Source organism: Mus caroli, unplaced genomic scaffold (assembly GCF_978045245.1).
Source record: "Mus caroli unplaced genomic scaffold, Mus_caroli_1 scaffold_1, whole genome shotgun sequence".
In the NCBI taxonomy this organism is placed as follows: Eukaryota; Metazoa; Chordata; class Mammalia; order Rodentia; family Muridae; genus Mus; species Mus caroli.
Genome location: NW_028227256.1, coordinates 175,917,017 through 175,935,441, shown reverse-complemented (window position 1 = coordinate 175,935,441; position 18,425 = coordinate 175,917,017). Strand labels below are relative to the sequence as shown.

At 42.4% G+C, this 18,425-nt stretch overlaps 1 protein-coding gene across 8 annotated transcripts in view; it reads right to left on the bottom strand.

The window, feature by feature from the left end:
* LOC110288950 (cation channel sperm-associated protein subunit epsilon-like protein) overlaps window positions 1-18,425 on the bottom strand; it is a 144,853-nt gene that overhangs the window by 14,244 nt on the left and 112,184 nt on the right. For all 8 annotated transcript variants that reach the window (XM_085843330.1, XM_085843322.1, XM_085843329.1 and 5 more), the window contains 2 exons: window positions 8,843-8,942; window positions 1,044-1,130 (listed from right to left, as the gene is read on the bottom strand). In XM_085843330.1, the coding sequence (XP_085699456.1) occupies window positions 1,044-1,130; window positions 8,843-8,942 (187 nt within the window). The remainder of the gene's footprint in view (window positions 1-1,043; window positions 1,131-8,842; window positions 8,943-18,425) is intronic.

The following is an 18,425-nucleotide window of genomic DNA, read 5'->3' as shown; positions in this document are numbered from 1 at the left end:
TAGCTCACACAATGCCCTGGATTTAATCTCTAGTGCTGGGAAAAGAAGGGAATGGAAAGGTGGGGAGGAGAGGAAGGGAAGGGAGGAGAGTGGAGCAGATGGGTGGGAAAGAGACAATGGGGAGGGTGTGAAAAAATTTTGGACCTGAATTAGAAATTTGGGTGAGACCAAGTTGCCTATTCCAGCAAGCTTCCTGATGCCTTCTGAAGCTTGGAAACCACTAGACTATTTCTTGCTAGTTCAGGCTCATTCCATGATTTTTCCCCATCTCATTGATGGATATATGTCCTTGCTGAACAGTACCACAGTGTCAGTTAGGCCCTCCATAAGATTTGTTTGCCCAACTCAGACCCTTGAGTGCCTTTTAAAAACAACAAAAATAACCAGGAAGGCAAGTTTGGTTTGAACTGAATTCATAACTACATTGATTCCTTATGATTTGAAGTAATAACTATTACTTATTGGAAGTGATGAGCTACAGTTCACGAAGTAGTTCTATAAAAACATTAATTTTCTACAATGAGTTAGGTGCTGGGAATGTAGCATTGAACAGAAGGAACAAAGCCACCTTCACCCTTAGAGCTCACTATTTATTAATTTGTTTATTTAAGATTTCATTTTAGATTGAACTCTATGTGTCTTGTGTATACGTATAACCGGAGTAGGCTGGAAGAAGACAGTGGATCCCCTGATGCTGAAGTTACAGGCAGTTAAGGGTCATGTGGCATGGATTTGGGAACAGAACTCAGACTCTCTGTCAGAGCAGTGTGTGCTCTCGCCAGCCCCATGAGACAACTAGTCTTTTAAAAGGCTCGCTTTCCTCATGTTTACATATAGTAATCACTGATACCATGCAGATTCAGATTTTTAGTGATAAATCTTTTACCAAAGAGTGCCAGAGAGGGAAAACATCAAACAGATTAACGACAAGAAATTTTGAAATAACTCAGAAGTAGTGTTCAATTCCCCTAGGCAATTTAAATCCAAAGTGTTTGCATCAGACTTTTGTTAATCTTGAAGGCCAAATTTAATCCTTTTCTTACCTGAGGCCCCCAGACATCATCCAGTGGGATGTCTGGGTGTTCTTCTATCATTGAGTCCCACGTCTGTGCTTCATTTATACAACCATTCTGCCAAAAGAGGGCAACATGCCGTTATGGAGAATTCTTTGCATTAGCTTATATTGGAGCATCTAATATATCTTAATGGCACTGGAAAATTTATCTTTCTCAAGAAACCCTTACATTTAAATATAGTGCTTTTCTTTTTCACTACTTAAACGTAATACAGTTTTAAACACTGAGAAGGCTCAATTCTGTGGCCTTGATTTTGTTCACACACTGTAACCACAGCCACTGCGAGGACCCAGTTGAACAAACCCTCACCTCTGACAACCAACATCCTACTTTCTACTGAGACTTTTGACTAACTAAATAACATTTACAAGTGAAATAGTTCAGTATTTTGTGCCTGCAAAACATCTTCAGGGGCCATCCTTGATCTAGCATGTATGAGAATTTCCTTCCTTTTGACAGCTTGTGTGTGTGTATGTGTGTGTGTGTGTGTGTGTGTGTCTGTGTCTGTGTGGTGCGTGCATGTGCAACAGCATGCTGCTGGGTGAATGTAGATGCCAGAGGACAGATAACCTGTGGGTTCCATGCTTTTTCCATATGGATCCTGAGGGGATTGATTTCAGGTCCTTCAGGCTTGACAGTTAGATCTCTGTCACCTGATGAGCCATGGTCTGAAACTAAAACTGCTGGATCATATGAATATTTGTGTAGAATTTTGTGAAGAGCTACCAGACAACCTTCCATAGCACAAATCCATCCTTTTATTTTAAGCCCCTTTTAACTTGAAAACAACCAAAACCATGCAGAAAAGAAAAAACAAAACAAAAAACCCACATTGATGCTAAAACAAACACAATAATGAAAACCTTCCTACTGATTCAAAACATAACCAGGAAAGTCTCCAGGAGCCCTACAAGCCTCTCTGAAAAATCTCCACAGCTTCCTCATGCAGCCAATAACTGCTGCCCTGGCTTTTCTAGGCTCCATCCCTCAGAGTTCTTGCGTTTCTCACTTGAATGTTTGTCCCTGCGCACTGTGGTCTCAGCCCTTAACACCTTCTGATACATCCACCATTTCATGCCTTTTCCACAAGACTCCCCTCTTTCCCGAACCTTACAGCCTTGGCTGTTGTAAGTAGCGCTGTCAATGTGGTGTGCAAATAAACCCTGGAGAAATTCCTTTCCACTCTTTGGAGCATGCAGGCATTGAGGATGAGAGCTGGAGACTGTGCTTTGAGTCTCTAGTCTGTACTGTACGTTCCCCAGGGTGGAGGTGCGGTGCCCTTTACACCCCAGCAATGTGAGTCTGCTTTTCCCTCCATCACCAACTCGTATTGCCAGTTGTTTATTTTTATTCTTGCCATGCTAGTGCACGTGAAATAGTGTCTCACTGTGGATTCCATTTAGGTTTCCTGAATGTGCTCCAATGTCAACTACACATTTTCTTTAGAGAAATATCCATTCAAGTCCTCCCTCCCCCTTTAATTTGGGCTGTTTTGTTGTTGAATTATGGGAGTTTTCTGAATATGGTGGGCACTCTACTATCAAATATATGACCTTCAAATACTTTGTTCCACTCCATAGGTCATCTTTTTATTTTTGCATTTTTTGTTTAGGTTTTTGAGATTTACTTTTATTATTTTTATATCCCAACCACAGCTTACCATTCCTCTTTTTCTCCCAGTCCCTCCCCTATTCACTCCTCCTCGATTTCTGTTCAGAAAAGGGCAGTGCTCCAATGGATATCAACAAAACATGGCAACAAGTTACAGCAAGACTAGGTACCTCTCCTTGCATTAAGGCTGGAAGAAACAAGTCAGTAGGAGGAAAAGTGTCGGGGATAACCCCTGCTCTCACTGCTAGGCATCCAACAAGAAGACCAAGCTACACAACTATAACATTTATGCAGAGGGCCTAGGTCAGTCTCTTGTAGCTCCCATTTGTTTCAGTCTCTGTGAGGCCAGGTTAGTTGAGTCTGTGGGCTATCTTGGTTTGTCCTTGACCCCTCTGGCTCCTATATGCTTTGCTGCTCCTCTTCCATCAGTTGTTGTGTGAAACCTCTCTGATGAAGCTTGAGCTAGGCACCAATTCCTGTATCTTTTGATGCACACTGTTTTTAGGTTTTCATCAAGTCTACCTTTACTCTCCTTCCCTTTCCTTCCTTCTCCCTCCTGTTTTCCCTTCCTTCCCTTTCTCTCCTATCTCTCCTATCTCTTCCTTTCTTTTCTCCTCTACCCTTTTAGCCTTCCTCCCTCAATTCTCTCTTCCTTTCTTTCTTTTATCTGTGACTTGATATCATAGCCATTATATAAATCACTGCCCAAGCCCATGTTAGGATGATGTTACTCTACTTTTTTTTCTAAGAATTTTTTCTAGTTTGTGATCCTAAATTTCAGCCATAAACCAATTTTGAGTTACCATCTGCACATGATGGCAGGTGGGAGTTCCATTTTACTTTTTTTTTTAAATGTATATTCGTGTTTGCCTGAATGTATATCTGTGCATCATGTGAGTGCAGTGTCCACAGTGGCCAAAAGGGATCGGATCCCCCAGTCCTGGATCACAGATGATTGTGAGCCACCTTATGGGAGCTCGGAACTGAACTTGAGTCCTCTGAAAGAGCAGCCAGCACTCTTAACCACTGACCTCTCATCTTTGGAGCTCAGTCAAAGGATGCTTAGGATGCTTTGACTTGATTTTTGTGTGTGGTTTCACTTTACCCAGTACTGTTTGTTGAGTAGGGTGACTCCTCGTTGGGTGGTCCTGTATGAAATAATCGTGTGTATGTGCTCTGGAGGAGACACACTCTTCACATAAAATGTTTAGTACAGTGTTTTACGTTGTCAGTTATTGTGTTGAAATCACTTTTAGTTCAAAGACCTGGCTGTCCTAGTTACTAGGCATCGTCACACATGTTCACTGTGTGTGACCTGCAGCTCAGACACAGGCCAGGGCAGGGTAAAGGGAAGGCAAGCATTTACTCTTGCCATGAGAGCTTGTAGAGATCACACCTGGGAAAGGAAGGCAGTGGCTGACCAAACTGTGGAGCAAGCTGGAGAGCTAAAGAAGGGAAGAAAACTGGAAATGATCGAGAGGGAGGAGGAGCAAAGGTTTCATTTCGAGTGTCCCAGCCATGTGACGACTCATAAGAAACAGTCCAGGAGTAGGACTGCCAAGAGGGGTACAGCAGTGTGGGTGAGCTTAGGCACATGTCTAATACACGTTGCATTGTCCTGGGTCTCTGCATTGTTCACAGGGTCAGACATGATCAGAACCTGACTTTTAGTATCATAGTCTTAGGAATCTTTGTTTGCTTGCTTGTTGTTTTGTTTTGGTTTAGTTTTTTGTTTTTGTTTTTGAGAAAATGTTTACTGTGTAACCCTGGCTGTCCTGGAACTCCATCTGTAGACCAGGCTGGCCCTGAACTCAGATTTATCTGTCTCTACCTCTCCGAGTACTGGGTTTCTAGGATTAAAGGCATGTGCCATCATGCCTACCTTATGATGTTAAGAATCCAACCCTGGGCACTTGGCAAGAGCTCTACCATTGAAACCAAATAGCTCATCTGTTTGTTTGAGATAAAGGTAGCCTAGGGTTGGCCTACAACTTGACATGTTGCTATACTTTGAACTGGTCTACCTTTCTCCATCTCCCAAGTGCTGAGATTCCAGGTGTGTCCTATCCCACCCAACTGAAAGTTTGATTCTGGGTCGTACAAAGCCCATCTCAGTTCTCCCAGGTTACTATCCTTGAAGCATGACCTTGGAGGTCAGGCTTTTTCATGACAGCTCCATGAAGTTCCTCCTCTGGACTGTTTTTTCAGCTCTCAACCAGTCCATCCTCAGCTGCTGCTGTAATGAACTAAGGGGACAGGAAGAACGGAGGTCCGTGGGAGAATGGTAGACTTTCTGCTCACTTTGCAGTCACAAGAGCCAGGAATGGACTCACCGAGGTGATTATGGGAAATGTAGTTCTTGTGAAGTTTTACTTCTCAGCAATGCCTCTATGCAATCAATGGAAGGGTTGTCTTCTGGGCTCCACACACATGTACTCTGGTGCAAGCACACCCCCATAAAAATGTACAGACATACACAGTTTGTTGTAGTCGTCTTCGTCATTGTCGTACTTTCTCCTTTTCCTCTTCCTCCTTCTCCTCCTTCTCCTTTTTCTTTTTTTTCTTTTCTTCTTCTTCTTCTTCTTCTTCTTCTTCTTCTTCTTCTTCTTCTTCTTCTTCTTCTTCTTCTTCTTCTTCTTCTTCTTCTTCTTCTTCTTCTTCTCCTCCTCCTCCTCCTCCTCCTCCTCCTCCTCCTCCTCCTCCCCCCTCCTCCTCCTCCTCCTCTTCTTCTTCTTCTTCTTTCTTCTTCTTCTCCTCCTCCTCCTTCTTCTCCTTCTCTTCCTCCTCCTTCTTCTTCTTCTTTCTCTTCCTCCTCCTCCTTCTTCTTCTTCCTTCTCCTCTTCCTCCCCTTTCTCCTCTTCTTCCTCTTCTCCCCCTTCTTCCTCTTCCTCCCCTTTCTTCTCTTCTCCCCTTCTTCCTCTTCCTCCCCTTTCTCCTCTTCCTCTTCTTCCTCTTCTACCTTCCTCCTCCTCTTTCTCTTCTTCCTCTTCTTCCTCTTTCTCCTCTTCCTCTTCTTCTCCTTATTTTCTTTTTCTTCCTTTCTTCTTTCCTCCTCCTCCTTCTTTCCTTTTCCTTCTTCTTCCTCTTCCTCCTTCTTCTTTCTTCTTCTCCTCCTCCTAGTTTATTCCTTCCCCTCCTCCTCATTCATTCTCCTTCTCATATATTCTTGTCTTACATAGTCTTCCTACTCCTTCTCCTCCTCCTCTTCTACCTCTTCCTCTTCTTCCTCTTTCTCTTTTTATTCCTTCCTCTTTTTCATCTTTTTTGTTTGTTTGTTTGTTTTTGTTTTTGAGACAAGTTTTCTCTATGGAGCTCTGGCTGTCCTGGAACTCACTCTGTAGACTGGGCTGTTCTTGAACACAGAGGTCTGCCAGCCTCTGTCTCCCAATGTGCTGGGATTAAAGGTGTGCACCACAACTACTCAGCAACAAGTACTTTAATGATGAATCAATGGGGATGAAGGTCTTTCATCTTGAATGTAGAACAAATACAGGAATCTGTGACATGATGGATTTATTTAGTTATGTAATTGAAAGGTGCTGCCTTCTGAGAGTGGTAAAGTGTAATTCAATTCTCCTTGTTGGCATCTAGGTGAGTGCTATATCTCAGATAAATAATCTCTAATGACAAAAAATATGTCACATGGAAAGATGTCACTCTGACTTTCTTTGAGCCTGTGATCTTAAGGGAATCTTAGGAAATCCTGCTGTTAACTTCTAGAAGGCTCTATCTCCACAGGAAGGCTTAAAGACATAAATGACCACAGTGGCTAGAAAGAGTAATTACAAAAGACATAATGGGGGAGGGGTGAATCAGGAGATCGAGATCGGCAGGTCTTGGAGGATGGAAGGAAGGGAGAGGGAAGAGCCACAGAGGCTGAGGCCAGTACAGTAAAATGGTGCAAAGGTACAGAGGAAGATGAAGAGTGGAGAGCACCCATTTCATAGAGCACCAATGTCTTTTATATATATATACTTATTACGTATTTTTCTCAATTACATTTCCAATGCAATCCCAAAAGTCCCCGATACCCTCCCCCCCCCCCCGTCCCCTACCCACCCATTCCCACTTTTTGGCCCTGGTGTTCCCCTGTACTGGGGCATATAAAGTTTGCATGTCCACTGGGCCTCTCTTTCCAGTGATGGCCTACTAGGCCATCTTTTGATACATATGCAGCTAGAGTCAAGAGCTCCGGGGTACTGGTTAGTTCATAATGTTGTTGCACCTACATGGTTGCAGATCCCTTTAGCTCCTTGGATACTTTCTCTAGCTCCTCCATTGGGGGCCCTGTGATCCATCCAATAGCTGACTGTGAGCATCCAGTTATGTGTTTGCTAGGCCCCGGCCTAGTCTCACAAGAGACAGCTATATCAGGGTCCTTTCAGCAAATGCTTGCTAGTGTATGCAATGTTGTCATCGTTTGGAGGCTAATTATGGGATGGATCCCTGGATATGGCAGTCTCTAGATGGTCCATCCTTTTGTCTCAGCTCCAAACTTTGTCTCTGTAACTCCTTCCATGGGTGATTGTTTCCAATTCTAAGAAGTGGCAAAGTGTCCACACTTTGGTCTTTGTTCTTCTTCAGTTTCCTGTGTTTTACAAATTATCTCTTATATCTCGGGTATACTAAGTTTCTGGGCTAATATCCACTTATCAGTGAGTACATATCATTTGAGTTCTTTTGTGATTGTGTTACCTCACTCAGGATGATGCCCTCCAGGTCCAACCATTTGCCTAGAAATTTCATAAATTCATTCTTTTTAATAGCTGAGTAGTACTCCATTGTGTAAATGTAGCACATTTTTTGTATCCATTCCTCTGTTGAGGGGCATCTGGGGTCTTTCCAGCTTCTGGCTATTATAAATAAGGCTGCTGTGAACATAGTGGAGCATGTGTCCTTCTTACCGGTTGGGACATCTTCTGGATATATGCCCAGGAGAGGTATTGCGGGATCCTCCAGTAGTACTATGCCCAATTTTTTGAGGAACAACCAGACTGATTTCCAGAGTGGTTGTACAAGCTTGCAATCCCACCAACAGTGGAGGAGTGTTCATTCTTTCTCCACATCCTCGCCAGCATCTGCTGTCACCTGAATTTTTGATCTTAGCCATTCTGACTGGTGTGAGATGGAATCTCAGGGTCGTTTTGATTTGCATTTCTCTGATGATTAAGGATGCTGAGCATTTTTTCAGGTGCTTCTCAGCCATTCAGTATTCCTCAGGTGAGAATTCTTTGTTTAGCTCTGAGCCCCATTTTTTAATGGGGTTATTTGATTTTCTGGAGTCCACCCTCTTGAGTTCTTTATATATATTGGATATTAGTCCCCTATCTGATTTAGGATAGGTAAAGATACTTTTCCAATCTGTTGGTGGCCTTTTTGTCTTATTGACGGTGTCTTTTGCCTTGCAGGAGCTTTGCAGTTTCATGAGGTCCCATTTGTCAATTCTCCATCTTACAGCACAAGCCATTGCTGTTCTATTCAGGAATTTTTCCCCTGTGCCCATATCTTCAAGGCTTTTCCCCACTTTCTCCTCTATAAGTTTCAGTGTCTCTGGTTTTATGTGGAGTTCCTTGATCCACTTAGATTTGACCTTAGTACAAGGAGATAGGAATGGATCAATTCGCATTCTTCTACATGATAACCACCAGTTGTGCCAGCAGCATTTGTTGAAAATGCTGTCTTTCTTCCACTGGATGGTTATAGCTCCCTTGTCGAAGATCAAGTGACCATAGGTGTGTGGGTTCATTTCTGGGTCTTCAATTCTATTCCATTGGTCTACTTGTCTGTCACTATACCAGTACCATGCAGTTTTTATCACAATAGAGCACCAATGTCTTAAAACCAAATGCAAACCCATCCATACTGAAACACTCAACACAGTTAAAATAGACAAGAAAATGTTCATTTAGGTTATTTAGGGCTGAGTGGCCTTCCCATCACGCTATTTTATTTTTCCTGATCTTTCTTTCATCTGTTTTATAGACAGCAGCTTCTTCTTTCTCAGAAGTCACTGGCTTTAATATAGAGTCGGCTTTCTTTTCTACTTATGGCTTGGTTTCACTTCCATTAGATAATTTACATACAAATTGAAAAATCAAAAGGATACCTTTAATTGCGTGTTTAATAAGTTTGGTTTAAATTCAAAGATGTCCTACCTGCTCCATAGTAGAATTAAAGGTATAGTCGTTCCTTCCATGGATTTCCCACAAGATAAAATTTGCGTCAACTATTTTAATAAATCCATTTTCATCATACCTGAAACAACAAACACAAAAATGATAGCTTAGTGTCAAATAGAGGGCCTGCAGCTTGCAGGTCGCATGGTCTTAAGTGTAAATCTTTTTTTGTTGACTTATTTTTGAGATAGCGTCTCAAAGTGCCCAGGTAGGCTTCAAGCTTACTATGAAGTGAAGGAGCCCTTGAGATCCTGGTTCTCTATCTCTACTTCCCAAGTGCTGGGATTACATGAATGTGCCATTCATAGTGGTTGAATCCTGTCTTATCATTTCTTAGCCTCTGACCCCAGGGAAGTTACTGGAACTCCCCGACTCTTACAGATATTGATCTGTGATTTGATTGTATGTGATTTCTAGGAATATAAATGAGCCTTGTTTTGAGACAGGATCTCAATGCAGCCGCTGCTCATTTTGAACCTTTGAGTTCACTTTGGAGCCCAGGCTGGACTTGAACTCCTGCTCTTGGCGTGTACACCTCCTAAGTGCCAAGATTACAGGTGTGCACCACCAGGTCCAGAGCCATGGAACAGACGTTATTCAAAATAAAAACCTAACAATAGAGAAGAAGGAGAATGTGAACTGTAAGTTTTCTCCATTGCCCTAACGACCACATATTGATAAAATGGGACTGGTGGGGTCCTGATGACATGCGAGAGAGGATGGGACAGGTGGAAGGACAAAGCAAGGGTCTCTGGGTGTCATTAAATGAAAAGTCATGTATTGGACAGTGAGACCACAGGGTTATGTACTGAAGGTTGGACTTCCTACCTACTTCCTAGGTGGGGCCAGCTGGAATACGGACTGAATCTTGCAGTCGGCAGCCAAAAGAGCTGAGGTAAGGCAGGGAAGACTCTCCACAGCGACAGTAGACATGGTCACCCTCCCGCATGGAGAGGGTGCTCCCTCTTGATACTGTCACAGGACACATTAGCCACACAAAGCTGAGAGCAGTTCCCTTAGACCCCTGCAGTTTTGAAAGAAAGCTGGTACTGTATATGACGATTTTTTTCTCTTTAATAACAGATAGATAGATAGAGGCTTGAGAGCAACGATATAGTTGCTATTAATAACTTTTCACCTTTGCATTGTAGAACTCAAATGGTTACACTACTGCCTCCTCTTCACACCTCCCTCTCCTGGCTTCCTGCTCTCTCTCCCTTTCTCCTTGCCCCTCTTCTCTGACACAGAGTCTCATAGTTCAGGCTGGCAGGCCTCAGACTCACTGGGTATCTGAGAAGGGCCTTGAATTTCAGAACGCCCTGTCCCTACTTTCCAGACTCCTTATTGCTCTCATATCTGAATGAAATTGTCCCACTCGTTGGGTAGGAATTTCCCTGGAGACTCAGACTGTAGTGTCCAGCTCTTGCTTCTAGGCTCCTGCTGATTCTTGAACTGTACCTCCACTTTCAAATGACAATGTGTCGTTCTTCCGGCCTGACCAGCACCGGGGTACCTAGAGCGCAGGGTCGGCTGACACCCGCCAGCTACCCACGACCCCCGCCACAGGATTTTGAGACTTCTGGTGAGTGGAACACAGCTTCTGCTCCAGTCCAATCGCGCGGGAACTGAGACTGCTTTGGTTGGGGAGGCAGAAATCCGGCCTGAGTAGGGCCACAAGCCTCTTCCCCTCAGAACAGCACCATGGAAGCTAGGGCGCAGGGTCGGCTGACACTCGCCAGCTACCCATAACACCCGCCACAGGATCTTAAGACTTCTGGTGAGTGGAACACAGCTTCTGCTCCAATCGAATTGCGCGCGGGACCTGAGACTGCATTAGTTAGGGAAGCAGAAAACCGGCCTGAGTAGGGCCACAGGCCTCTTCGGGCCTGACCAGCACCGGGGTAGCTAGAGCACAGGGTCGGCTGACACCCGCCAGCTACCCACGACACCCGCCACAGGATCTTGAGACTTCTGGTGGGTGGAATACAGCTTCTGCTCCAGTCCAATTGCGCGGGAACTGAGACTGCTTTGGTTGGGGAGGCAGAAATCCGGCCTGAGTAGGGCCACAAGCCTCATCCGGTCTGACCAGCACCGGGATAGCTAGAGCGCAGGGTCGGCTGACACCCGCCAGCCACCCACGACAACCGCCACAGGATTTTGAGACTTCGGGTGAGTGGAACACAGAGTCTGCTCCAATCTTTAAACAGTGACAACGATAACAACTAACCTCAGAGATTACCAGATGGCGAAAGGTAAACTTAATAATCTTACTAACAGAAACCAAGACCACTCACCATCATCAGAACCCAGCACTCCCACTTCGCCCAGTCCAGGGCACCCCAACACACCGGAAAAGCTAGACACGGATCTAAAAGCATATCTCATGATGATGGTAGAGGACATCAAGAAGGACTTTAATAACTCACTTAAAGAATTACAGGAGAACACTACTAAAAAGTTACAAGTCCTTAAAGAAAAACAGGATAACACAATCAAACAGGTAGAAGTCCTTAAAGAAAAACAGGATAACACAATCAAACAGGTAGAAGTCCTTAAAGAAAAACAGGAAAACACATCCAAACAGATGATGGAAATGAACAAAACCATACTAGACCTAAAAAGGGAAGTAGACACAATAAAGAAAACCCAAAATGAGGCAACACTGGAGATAGAAACCCTAGGAAAGAAATCTGGAACCATAGATACCAGCATCAGCAACAGAATACAAGAGATGGAAGAGAGAATCTCAGGTGCAGAAGATTCCATAGAGAACATCGGCACAACAATCAAGGAAAATGTAAAACGCAAAAAGATCCTAACTCAAAACATCCAAGAAATACAGGGCACAATGAGAAGACCAAACCTACGGATAATAGGAGTGGATGAGAATGAAGATTTTCAACTCAAAGGACCAGCAAATATCTTCAACAAAATTATAGAAGAAAACTTCCCAAATCTAAAGAAAGAGAAGCCCATGAACATACAAGAAGCCTACAGAACTCCAAATAGACTGGACCAGAAAAGAAATACCTCCCGACACATAATAATCAGAAGAACAAATGCACTAAATAAAGATAGAATACTAAAAGCAGTAAGAGAAAAAGGCCAAGTAACATATAAAGGCAAGCCTATCAGAATTACACCAGATTTTTCACCAGAGACTATGAAAGCCAGAAGATCCTGGACAGATGTTATACAGACACTAAAAGAACACAAATTCCAGCCCAGGCTACTATACCCAGCCAAACTCTCAATTAACATAGATGGAGAAACCAAAGTATTCCACGACAAAACCAAATTCACACATTATCTCTCCACGAATCCAGCCCTTCAAAGGATAAGAACAGGAAAAAACCAATACAAGGACAGGAACCACGCCCTAGAAACAACAAGAAGGTAATCCCTCAACAAACCTAAAAGAAGACAGCCACAAGAACAGAATGCCAACTTTAACAACAAAAAATAACAGGAAACAACAATTACTTTTCCTTAATATCTCTTAATATCAATGGACTCAACTCCCCAATAAAAAGACATAGACTAACAAACTGGCTACACAAACAAGACCTAACATTTTGCTGCTTACAGGAAACTCATCTCAGAGAAAAAGATAGACACTACCTCAGAATGAAAGGCTGGAAAACAATTTTCCAAGGAAATGGTATGAAGAAACAAGCTGGAGTAGCCATTCTAATATCTGATAAGATTGACTTCCAACCCAAAGTCATCAAAAAAGACAGGGAGGGGCACTTCATACTCATCAAAGGTAAAATCCTCCAAGAGGAACTATCAATCCTGAATATCTATGCTCCAAATACAAAGGCAGCCACATTCATTAAAGAAACTTTAGTAAATCTCAAAGCACACATTGCACCTCATACAATAATAATGGGAGACCTCAACACACCACTTTCACCAATGGACAGATCATGGAAACAGAAACTAAACAGGGACACAGTGAAACTAACAGAAGTTATGAATCAAATGGATCTGGCAGATATCTACAGAACATTCTATCCTAAAACAAAAGGATATACCTTCTTCTCAGCACCTCATGGTACCTTCTCCAAAATTGACCACATAATTGGTCAAAAAACAGGCCTCAACAGATACAAAAATATTGAAATTGTCCCATGCATCCTATCAGATCACCATGGACTAAGGCTGATCTTCAATAACAAAATAAATAATAGAAAGCCAACATTCACGTGGAAACTGAACACTCTTCTCAATGATACCTTGGTCAAAGAAGGAATAAAGAAAGAAATTAAGGACCTTATTTAGAGTTCAATGAAAATGAAGCCACAACATACCCAAACTTATGGGACGCAATGAAAGCATTCCTAAGAGGAAAACTCATAGCTCTGAGTGCCTCCAAAAAGAAAGTAGAGAGAGCACACATTAGCAGCTTGACAACACACCTAAAAGCACTAGAACAAAAGGAAGCAAATTCACCCAAGAGGAGTAGAGGGCAGGAAATAATCAAACTCAGGGGCGAAATCAACCAAGTGGAAACAAGAAGAACTATTCAAAGTTCAACCAATCAAGGAGCTGGTTCTTTGAGAAAATCAACAAGATAGATAAACCCTTAGCCAGACTCACTAGAGGGCACAGGGAAAGCATCCTAATTAACAAAATCAGAAATGAAAAAGGAGACATAACAACAGATCCTGAAGACATCCAAAACACCATCAGATCCTTCTACCAAAGGCTATACTCAACAAAACTGGAGAACGTGGATGAAATGGAGAAGTTCCTAGACAGATACCAGGTAACAAAGTTGAATCAAGATCAGGTTAATGATCTAAACAGCCCTATATCCCCCAAAGAAATAGAAGCAGTCATTAATAGTCTCCCAACCAAAAAAAGCCCAGGACCAGATGGGTTTAGTGCAGAGTTCTATCAGACCTTCAAAGAAGATCTAATCCCAGTTCTTCACAAACTATTCCACAAAATAGAAACAGAAGGTACTCTACCCAACTCATTCTATGAAGCCACAATTACTCTGATACCTAAACCACAAAAAGACCCAACAAAGATAGAAAACTTCAGACCAATATCCCTTATGAATATTGATGCAAAAATCCTCAATAAAGTTTTTGCTAACCGAATCCAAGAACACATCAAAACAATCATCCATCCTGACCAAGTAGGTTTCATCCCAGGGATGCAGGGATGGTTCAATATACGGAAATCCATCAACGTAATCCAGTATATAAACAAACTCAAAGACAAAAACCACATGGTCATCTCGTTAGATGCGGAAAAAGCATTTGACAAGATCCAACACCCATTCATGATAAAAGTCTTGGAAAGATCAGGAATTCAAGGCCCATACCTAAACATGATAAAAGCAATCTACAGCAAACCAGTAGCCAACATCAAAGTAAATGGTGAGAAGTTTGAAGCAATCCCTCTAAAATCAGGGACTAGACAAGGCTGTCCACTTTCTCCATACCTATTCAACATTGTACTTGAAGTCCTAGCCAGAGCAATTCGACAACAAAAGGAGATCAAAGGGAAACAAATTGGAAAAGATGAAGTCAAAATATCACTTTTTGCAGATGATATGATAGTATATATAAGTGACCCTAAAAATTCCACCAGAGAACTCCTAAACCTGATAAACAGCTTCGGTGAAGTAGCTGGATATAAAATTAACTCAAACAAATCAATGGCCTTTCTCTACACAAAGAATAAACAGGCTGAGAAAGAAATTAGGGAAACAACACCCTTCTCAATAGTCACAAATAATATTAAATATCTTGGCGTGACTCTAACTAAGGAAGTGAAAGATCTGTATAATAAAAATTTCAAGTCTCTGAAGAAAGAAATTATAGAAGATCTCAGAAGATGGAAAGATCTCCCATGCTCATGGATTGGCAGGATCAACATTGTAAAAATGGCTATCTTGCCAAAAGCAATCTACAGATTCAATGCAATCCCCATCAAAATTCCAACTCAATTCTTCAACGAATTAGAAAGTGCAATCTGCAAATTCATCTGGAACAACAAAAAACCTAGGATAGCAAAAACTCTTCTCAAGGATAAAAGAACCTCTGGTGGAATCACCATGCCGGACCTAAAGCTTTACTACAGAGCAATTGTGATAAAAACTGCGTGGTACTGGTATAGTGACAGACAAATAGACCAATGGAATAGAATTGAAGGCCCAGAAATGAACCCACACACCTATAGTCACTTGATCTTCGACAAGGGAGCTAAAAACATCCAGTGGAAGAAAGACAGCATTTTCAACAAATGGTGCTGGCACAACTGGTTGTTAACATGTAGAAGAATGCGAATCGATCCATTCCTATCTCCTTGTACTAAGGTCAAGTCTAAGTGGATCAAGGAACTTCACATAAAACCAGAGACACTGAAACTTATAGAGGAGAAAGTGGGGAAAAGCCTTGAAGATATGGGCACAGGGGAAAAATTCTTGAATAGAACAGCAATGGCTTGTGCTGTAAGATCGAGAATTGACAAGTGGGACCTCATGAAACTGCAAAGCTTCTGCAAGGCAAAAGACACCATCAATAAGACAAAAAAACCACCAACAGATTGGGAAAGGATCTTTACCTATCCTAAATCAGATAGGGGACTAATATCCAATATATATAAAGAACTCAAGAAGGTGGACTCCAGAAAGTCAAATAACCCCATTAAAAAATGGGGCTCAGAACTGAACAAAGAATTCTCACCTGAGGAATACCGAATGGCAGAGAAGCACCTGAAAAAATGTTCAACATCCTTAATCATCAGGGAAATGCAAATTAAAACAACCCTGAGATTCCATCTCACAGCAGTCAGAATGGCTAAGATCAAAAATCCAGGTGACAGCAGATGCTGGCGAGGATGTGGAGAAAGAGGAACACTCTTCCATTGTTGGTGAGATTGCAAGCTTGTACAACCACTCTGGAAATCAGTCTGGCGGTTCCTCAGAAAATTGGACATAGTACTACCGGAGGATCCAGCAATACCTCTCCTGGGCATATATCCAGAAGATGTCCCAACAGGTAAGAAGGACACATGCTCCACTATGTTCATAGCAGCCCTATTTATAATAGCCAGAAGCAGGAAAGAACCCAGATGTCCCTCAACAGAGGAATGGATACAGAAATTATGGTATATTTACACAATGGAATACTACTCAGCTATTAAAAAGAATGAATTTATGAAATTCCTAGCCAAATGGATGGACCTGGAGGGCATCATCTTGAGTGAGGTAACACAATCACAAAGGAACTCACACAATATGTATTCACTGATAAGTGGATATTAGCCCAAAACTTAGGATACCCAAGATATAAGATACAATTTGCTAAACGCATGAAACTCAAGAAGAATGAAGACCAAAGTGTGGACACTGTGCCCCTTCTTAGAATTGGGAACAAAACCCCCATGGAAGGAGTTACAGAGACAAAGTTTGGTGCTGTGATGAAAGGATGGACCATCTAGAGACTGCCGTATCCAGGGTTCCATCCCATAATCAGCTTCTAAACGCTGACACCATTGCATACACTAGCAAGATTTTGCTGAAAGGACCCAAATATAGCTGTCTCTTGTGAGACAATGCCGGGGCCTAGCAAACACAAGAGTGGATGCTCACAGTCAGCTATTGGATGTATCACAGGGTTCCCAATGGAGAAGCTAGAAAAAGTACCCAAGGAGCTAAAGGGATCTGCAACCCTATAGTTGGAACAACATGATGAACTAACCAGTACCCCGGAGCTCTTGTCTCTAGCTGCATATGTATCGAAAGATGGCCTAGTCGGCCATCACTGGAAAGAGAGGCCCATTGGACTTACAAACTTTATATGCCCCAATATAGGGGAATGCCAGGGCCAAAAGAATGGGAATGGGTGGGTAGGGAAGTGGGGGGCGCTATGGGGGACTTTTGGGATAGCATTGGAAATGTAATTGAGGAAAATACGTAATAAAAAATATTAAAAATTAAAAAAAATGACAATTTGTCACCTGAAAGCTCTGTGTTGGTTTACAAAAACTACAAGATCCTTTTTTTAGCTGTTCCTTAACAATACTAAATCCTTGTCTTGAATGCCTTGAAAATTCTAGATCCTCGTCCTGTTCCTTGCTCAGATCTCTGCTTCAATTCAAAGCTATTGGAGCCAGGTTTCAGTCTGGGTAAGGTATGCTGATCCCCATACGCTGTTAGCACAACTGGTCATTGTCCAATTCTCTCAAAGTGCAGAGGAAAGCTTCAGTGTTAAAAAGCAGTTCCTGGGAAGCCATTTCTGCTTCTGTGTTAACTAGTTTGAGAAACCATGAAGAGCTCAGAAGCTCAGTTCTCAAACAGGCATGCTGAAGAGGGAGTAGCTTGGTGTCTGAGTCAGGGAGAACCACAGAAAATTAAAGACAAAATGAAATAAAACAAAGAGAAAACCCTCACGCAAGTGCTCTGGACTCTTGCCACAGAAGAAGCCAGGACACTCACAAGTTTGTAGTTGGAGGTCGAGCTAGGCTCAAAAGCCAGGAGCTTGGTGGAAACAGGAGTTTGATTACATCTTAAGTTATCGATAGAATTCTTGATTTCCTAAGCGTTAGGAGTAGATGAAAAGGAATGGCTGAGCAGGAAAAGACAATGCTTTGGAGCCTGATGACCTGAGTTTGACCCCTGGAACCCAGGAAGTGGAAGGAGAGAACCAGCTCTGAAAGAGTTCTGACAACTTAACTTCCCCCTCCAATAAATGTTAAGGTTGGGTTTTGTTTGTTTTGTTTTCTAAAGAATTGAGTGTAAAAATGCTTAAGGACTAAAGGGTCACTAGGAGAATTTGTGCAAGGATCACAGTGCCCTCTTGTGGAAAAAGCATGCATTGCATGATCTGTCATTTTAGAGTTTTGCTTCACTGTGAATAAGTGCCAGAGAGACTTCCTTCCTTGGGCTTATTTTAATACATTTTCGTTAGGGTTGAATAGAATTCTAATTAAATCCGAGAATGCAGGAATGCCACTAATTGGCATCTAGATTCCCAACTGTTGGTAATTTTCCTATGGAAATCCTACTTTGGGAATTGAGGAGACCTCATTACTGATCTTCTCTTGGATGATCCCTTATGTTAACTAGTTCTTTTATTAGCTATGTTTAGAGCAGCATAAAAGCTGGACAAGGGAAGAATCTGACAGTGTGCACAGTAGCTGCTGTTTCATCAAGAGGGCCCTTTTTGCTGTTCCATTCTTTACTGAATGCACGTTTGCATGATGATTTAGGACAGGGGGTGTCATGATTGATACTGGTTGTCAACTTGCCAGGAAGTAGAATCATCCAAGAACAAGGCTCTGTGCACATCTGTGAGGGGTTAGTTTAGATTAGTTAACTCATCTCCAACGATGCCTATGAAGGATTTTCTTGGTCACCACCCGAAGGTGGGCAGTAAGTACCTTTCTCCAGTGACACAGACTTAAGGACATCCAAGAGGGAAACATTTTCCTTTTCACCTCATAGCCTTGGCGTCTTGGGGGTGTGTTCATTGGTCTTATTTGCTCTACTGGTGAGCTGCCTCTGCCTTCCTTCGCTGACATCAGAACTAAGCTGCTTCAG